Source organism: Tupaia chinensis, unplaced genomic scaffold, assembly GCF_000334495.1.
Source record: "Tupaia chinensis unplaced genomic scaffold, TupChi_1.0 Scaffold000453_1, whole genome shotgun sequence".
Lineage (NCBI taxonomy): Eukaryota > Metazoa > Chordata > Mammalia > Scandentia > Tupaiidae > Tupaia > Tupaia belangeri.
In genome coordinates, this window is record NW_006159960.1 from 3,631,518 (window position 1) to 3,638,652 (window position 7,135).

Here is a 7,135-nt window from a genome sequence, read left to right on the forward strand (position 1 = left end):
TATCCAATCCCCTTGCAGCAGCCCGGCCACCACGCCCCAGGATGGGCCCAGCGCCCCCAGCTCCTGGCTGCCAGAGCCTGTCTCCTACCACGTGGTTCCCGTGGTTCCTGTCCGCAGTGTTCCCAGCCAGCGGCAGGGTCGCACCAGTGCCCCAGCCACTCCCGACATGCAAGGCAGAAGGGGCCAGTCGCAGTCCCTGAGGTAAGAGACAGCCCAGTTCAGAGAGATGGGAAAGACCCACCTTCCAGAACTTATAGCAGGAGGGTGGTAGCTTCTAACCAAGGTCCAGGTGGGACACCCTGGGTGTCACATGGCAAGTACCATGTTTTCTCCTTGGTGTCCCTTCCTGGGGCACTTCTCAAACGAGGCTGTACCTGAGCCAGCAACATTAAACAAAAGTCACACACAAGGCAGTTTGTTTTATCCAAAGGCCCCTGTTTGGGGGTTTATGTAACTAGTTTCCTGCATTTGCCCAGTTTTCTTGCACTAGTGGATACCCTGGCGACTGCTTTATACAGGTCATGGGCGACGGGCAATTCTCTTTCTCAACTGACGTAGGTGATTCTCATTACTCCTGGTCGCTATAACGTTGTCACAAGCGCTGATTTAGTAAATGCTGAACCCCTGCCTGGAGGGGAAACAGGGTGGTTCCCAGGAGCCTTTGATCACAGTTTTTATCAACCGATCAATACAGAGCCTTGTTTCCTGTGTTTCCGTTGAAAGACAGCTTATTTGCTATACACTGTTGGTTTTCTCGTTGGGCTCTTAGACAGCAGCACCAGAGCTGAGGTGTGAATGAAGATTACCTGGCACCTGTGTTTTCTCCATCACAGCTTCCCCACCCTTAGGAATACCAGGCAGCACTTCAACCCAACATCTGGGGCTATTTTAATTAATTAACAAATTAATTATTAATTAAAATTGCCAGAGAATTTCTATGCTTGACAAAGAGAGCCAGAGAGACAAAGACAGCGAAAGAGAGAGGGAGAGACAGAAGGCTCCCCCAGATGGGCTGTGGTCATGCCATAATCCCTTCTCCTTCATTTCTCCATCCTATTGGGATTTGGGGTATGCATATGTGCCTGGCATATTTTTCTTTCTTCTTCTTTTTTTTTTTTTTTTAGAGGTTTTTGCCTTAGGATGTGTGTGCGCTTGCAGAAATAGAGAGACAGAGACAGTGAGAGGGAATGTGAGAAATCACCCCCCAGGGGGGATGGTCACGCCGCAATCCCTTCTCCTCTATTCTCCTCTTGGGATCTTGGGCACGCATGCACACACATGCACCTGGCATAATTTTCAAGTCACTGGATCTGGGACTTGAACTGTGATCAGCCATGTGTGAGTCCAGCCACATAACTGCTCTGCCATCTGCTGGCCCTGCCTGGCATAGTTTTCAAACCACTGAGGCCAGGTTTGGATCTGGCTCCTTTAACCAGCAGGCTGTGGAGCTGGCACCCTGGCTCTATTTTAAACAGCATAATCACCAAACAAAAGCACAAAAATATAAGAAAAACATACACTAAATAAATATGCCAAAAAAGGAAGAGCATGGGTTTGAGAATGTGTGCGATAAACAACTCAGATGTTTTGTTGTCCTGCAACTGAAAGCACTATGTTTTATTGATTTTGGAATTGCAAATAAATTTTAGCAAGTTGACGTTCACAAACATGGAATCTGCCAATAATGGGATTTGACTACGTTCCTTTCCAAGTGCTACTTGGTAATAGTTTAAGTAGCTGGGTTCTGACAGGCAGCATTGGCCAAACCACACGGGGCCCGGGGCACATCGAAGCATTGCTCAACTCTTCTGGCTTCGGTTTGCTTCTGAGCAGCGATGACCTGGGTGCAGCTTACCGCGGCTGCTCTCAGTAAAGCAGTGCACTTTCTGTTTTCTGTACTACCTGGGTCATTTTACAACCGTGCCTTCTTGTGGATTTAGAAAAGTGCAGATATGGCCCCAACCAGGGCGGTAGCAGAATCGAGGCCAGGTCCACCCTGGTCTCAACAGCCCAGGGTGCTCAGGGAGGTCCTGGCGCGATAATCTGGCAGCTTTCCCATGTGGGGCCAGTTGTGTTAGCACTGCTTCACTGCCTGGCCCCCTAAAATCTGAAACTTTCTGAGAGCCAACATGATGCCACAAGTGAAAATTCCACACCTGACCTCACGTGGCAGGTCGCAGCCAGAATGCTGCAATGCAAACAGTATTCCATAAAATGCCTTTCGGGCTAGATGTGTAAGGTGTGTATAAAACATAGGTGAATTCTGTTTAGACTTGGAGCCTGCTGCTGAGAAATCTCAGTACATGTAGATGTTCTAAAATCTGAAAAGAATCCCCAAACCAAAACACTTCTGGGCCCAAACATTTCAGATAAGTGGCATCCCACATGGATGTGGCATGGATGTGGCACGGTTTACACTACCCACGAGTGCGGGGTGTAGCAGGCTCGGAGGGGAACGTGCTGCAGGCGCTCCCTGGGCCAGGAGGAGGCTGGTTGGCTTTGGAAAGGTTTAACCTAGGACCCGGATGTGAACTGTGCCTTGGCCTTGAGGTGAAGCATCTGCCCCTCCTCCCCTTTAGCTCCCTCCGCCATGCCCCCAGACTCAGCACGGCTCCCTTTCTCTCCTCAGGGTGGATTCCTTCCGCGTGGTCCCCGAGGGCCGGGGTCGCAGCGCCTTTCCCCGCCGCCGCCCCACGCACTACACGGTGACAGTGCCAGACTCCTGCTTCCCTGCGACCAAGCCTCCGCTGCCCCCCGCTGCCTGCCACTCCTGCTCGGAGGACAGCGGCTCCGACGTCTCCAGCGTCTCCCACCCCACCTCGCCGGGCAGCAGCAGCCCGGACATCTTCCTGCGCCCTCTGTCCCCGCCGGAGCTTCCTCGCCACCGCGGGGGCTGGGCGCCCGGCGAGTGGGAGCGGTGCCGCGCCGCCCTGGGTGCCACCTGCGAGGCGGACGGCGCTCCCCTGCGCTACCAGCGCCTGGTGGCCTCCCACAGCCGCATCGTGCGCACGCCCTCCCTGAAGGACAGCCCCGCGGCCGGCCGCGGGCTCAGCAGGGCCGCCGTCTCCGAGGAGCTCAAGTGGTGGCACGAGCGGGCTCGTCTCCGGAGTGCTCGCCCACACTCGCTCGACCGCCACGGGGCTTTCCGTGTCAGGAGCCTGCCTCCCGGGAGAGAGAGCTTCGGCAGAGCCCTGGGGCCTCGGACACAGGTAGGGCCATAGGGAGGGACCTCGGGGTCGGGCAGGAGGGGCGTCCAGCCCAGCTGAGGGCCTGTGCTACCAGGCCTGAGAGCAGAGGGACCTCCAGCCAATGACCCGGTAACCCTGGCTAGGAAGAAGCAGCCCTAAAGCCGTTTCCTCTTCACAGAGGAAGCACACACTTCCCTGGCACGTGGGTTTAAAGCCGTGTCTAGCTGCTCACGAGCATGTGCAGCTGGTCTCTGAGTGCCCCGTTTTTTACCCTATGATCCAGGTGGTCCACAAAGCAGGTAGGCCCCTCAGTTGGCCAAAGCCCAGTCTAAGAGAACCCCCCAGTTTCCTGACTTGAGGGCCTAGGACATTGGAGAGTCTGGAAACATGTCTGCAGAGCCAGGACCTTTGTACCCCACTTCCTCCCCGACACCCCTGCATAGCAGCCCCTGAGAAGCAGAGTGGCCTGATGGTGAGGAGCACAGACCCTCAGGCTAGACCACCAGGTCCGGACGCCAGTCCTGCTGCTTAGAGGCGACAGGATTGGGCAGTCGCTGAGCCCTTTGGGCCACCTGCTCCCCTCTGTAAATGACCATGGGGAAGGAGCTGTTTTACAGGGCTGGCGAGAGGCTGAGGTGTCTAGAGCAATGCAGGGCAAATGCTGGACCACCAGGTCCTGGTGCCATCCAGGGCCCGGGCTGAGGATCGTATATAACAGCACCTGACCTCTGGTGGGGTGGCAGCCTTGGCTTCTGCAGACCCCGCTCCTTCCTTCTGCAAGTGCGGACAACATACATGAATCCACTCTCTATTCCTGCCCCTGGTACGGAGAGCTCTGTGGGAGCGTGCTCCAGAAGTTGCCAACAAGCTGCTGCTTTGAGACCCCAGACTCCCAGCAGGCCCAGCTGCACATCCCTCCCCCCCACCCGTTCTTTGCACTGCAGCTGGCATTCTGGGCCTGGCAGCACCCTGGCCCTCGTCCCAGGCCACACCCTCCAGCTGGCGTCTTTGCCCTTCCTGCGAGCTTGGACCTGTTCTGAGCCAGGCCTAGCCTGGCCCAACCTGCCAGACAGGGAAGGCGATGATGAGCCCAGGAAAGGCGGGAAGGAGGTCAGGGTGCTTGTCACACCCCAAGAGAGCCTGGAGTGAAATTGGATAGAGGGTGGTCCCTGGGGGGACAGAGTCTGGTGGGGGAGGCAAGGGCTGTGTGCCTGGGCCATTTACAGTGCCGCATGCCTGGGCCATGCCTGGGGAGAAGGGTGACGTCACTGGGCTTGCTGCCCTGACATTGCCGCCTGGTTCGCTCACCCCCTCTCCTTTTTTCCTGACCCCTTAGGTGCCCACAGTGTGTGTACTCCGGAGGTCGCCCGAGGGGACCCCAGTGCAAGTCTTTGTGCCTGAGAACGGAGAGATTATCAGCCAGGTGTAGCCCAGGCCGGGGTGGCTCCGCGCCCCAGTGCCTTGGCCCCACTGCCGAAAGGACTGTGTCATGTGGGGCCGGGCTGAGACCCTCCTTGCCCACCCAAGTGCCTCCTTCAGCTCCTCCACCCCCATCGCAGGTCGATGACCTGGAGCTGAGACCATTTATTATTTTTTTTATACAAGTTTTTTTCGGAAAGCTTTATTATCTGTGGTTTGTCCTCAAGACCTCTGTACTCTGACTGCTCCACCCCCAGAGAGTGGCCCACTGGACTTAAGTCCTTGCCCGTCTGGCCGGCAGCATCTGTCTCCTTGTGTACAAGTTTCGGGATGTACGAGGCAGAGAGGACGTCCTCGGGGACTCTGGATGCCTGTGCTTCCCTGAGGACAGTTCCGCTGCTGGAACCTGGATGGGGCTCACATGTGCACGTCACTTTCTGGATCCCTGAGCACCCTGCCTGGGCTGGGCGCATCTTCCCCTCCCAGTTGGTGGGAAAAGACCAGCGTGTCCCAGTGGAGTTGTCTTCCTGGACCTGCTGCTTTCTTGACCCGGCAGATCCCCTTTGGGGGCCCCAGTCACAACAGCCTCTCTGTGCCCTTGTGGGCTCCCAGAATGCTGAGCCTGGGGTCTGAGGCTTCAGCAGATGGTGGCCTCAGGAGTCTGGGCTAAGGGCCAGCCTGTAGTGAGTGGACAGCCGCCTCTGGGCCTCTCGAGGGCTGCACCCCCACGGTTCCCTCTAGCATCTTTTTGTTGTTCTACAAGCTAGTGCCTTGCAAATACGGGACAGTGCTCCTCGTGTGTTCGGAGGGGAGGTATGGCAGGTGCTGCCCACACGGCTCTGCTTCTCCGAGGACGTCTGTTACACCCAGAATACCCCTCAGCCCTGGAGAGACACTGAGTTCTCTTGGAGGGCATCGGTTAATAGTTCTGGCAGTAGAGTTTGGCCAAGTCTGGAACTACCTGTGTGAAGATCCCCGATGGCCCCCAGTCCTTGTCCTAGGGCCTTCTCTGTGGCCACCTCAGATACCCAGGGAGGATCCTACTTCTGAAAGCAACTGAGCCGGGGCCTGGAGGAGTAGGGAGGGCTGAGAACCGACCACCTGTGGAACTCTCCCTCCCAAGTTCCCTGGACTGGAACATGGCTATGAATATAGTGGAAGGCTCCGGAACTTTGCTGCCTGACCCTGAAAAGACGCTGCCCTCACACCTGGGAAGAAAGCCACGCAGCCACTTGTATGGTTGCCGCGGGAAGGATGAGATGGCCAGGAGCCTGGGCGCCGTGCCCACGGGGTCTCACGTGTCTTACACCAGCTCTGCAGCAGTCCCACCTTTGGATCGGCACCCCCTGCTCCGCCCCATTATGTTTGAATGCCCTACTTTGGATGTTGTTTTCTTCCGGTCTGTCTCGGAAGCCCCTGTCCGCAGTGTGCAGCTGCGCCCCCACCACTGCACCCCAAACACTGCCCCAGTGTTTCCCTTGGAGCCTAGAGCTCTTGGGCTGAGTCAGGGGACCTCAGCACTGGCCTCCTGCCCCCCACCTGAGCATCCTTTGTATTAACTTATTGGTCCTGTACAACGCCTGGTGCAGTTGCAGGGGGGCTCTGTCCGTGGCTGCAGGGCTGGAACTGTGGGGGGAGGGGGTTGTGTCAAACGCTTCAATAAAGTCTGGTCTTTGGCACTGGTGAGCTGAGGATGAGGGTTTTTTATGTGCTAGGTTTTCTGAGCAGAGGTTGTGCCCAGCCCTTGGGATGCCTGCCCAGGGTGGCTAGGTCATCTCCCTCTTCAGCTGGTGTGGCCAGGTCCCTGGGGAGCCGGTGGGGTGGGTGGAGTGGTAGAGGGAGGCTTTCTGAGTCCCTGCTTCCCTTCCCTGCAGAATGGAAACAAGCACCACCCCGTCATGGCTCCTTCGGGTCTCCTGAGCCTGAGGAGCCAGGCTCTGGGAGTCACTGCTCCAGGAAGGGCGGGGACTTTGTGGCAACCCCGGGTCTGGCTCGGCTGGGCCAGGCGAGGCAGTGGTTAGATACGGGTGTAGTTGAGTCTCCAGCTCCTCTGGTGGTTCCTGAACAATGTTTTTTAAAAGAATTATTTAATTTTATTTATCATTATTAATATTATTTTAAAAATTTGCTACGAGGCACATGTGCTCACCAGAAAGAGAAAGAGACAGGGAACGTGAGAAAGCAAGCTGCCAGGTCTGGGACTCGAAATGTGATCTGCTATGTGGGAGTCCACCACTTTAACTGTCACACCACCTGCTGGCCCAGTTCCTGAAGGATTTTTTTTCTCTTTCTTTTTATTCCCCTAAAGAATTATTTTATTCAACTTTATTTATTTATTTTAATTTGCCTAGAGAGAAGCAGAGTAAGAGAGAGAGAAACTGAGAAAGCAAGCCGCCAGGTCTGGGACTCAAACCATGGTAGGCCATGTGGGTTATTATTATTTTTCTTTTCTCTGAAGCTATTTTTTAGAAGTTTTTCTATAGGGTGCGTGCACTTGGTGGAGAGAGGAGGGGGGTGGTAGATGGCCC

General features: G+C 55.8%; 1 protein-coding gene across 3 annotated transcripts in view; it reads left to right on the top strand.

Moving 5' to 3' along the window:
• INAVA (innate immunity activator) overlaps positions 1–6,250 on the top strand; it is a 22,071-nt gene extending 15,821 nt beyond the window's left edge. For all 3 annotated transcript variants that reach the window (XM_006155456.3, XM_027774552.1, XM_027774553.1), the window contains exons 8-10: positions 19–201; positions 2,630–3,209; positions 4,525–6,250. In XM_006155456.3, coding sequence (XP_006155518.1) covers positions 19–201; positions 2,630–3,209; positions 4,525–4,617 — 856 coding nt within the window. In that variant the 3' untranslated portion in view covers positions 4,618–6,250. The remainder of the gene's footprint in view (positions 1–18; positions 202–2,629; positions 3,210–4,524) is intronic.
• Positions 6,251–7,135: the final 885 nt, after the last annotated feature.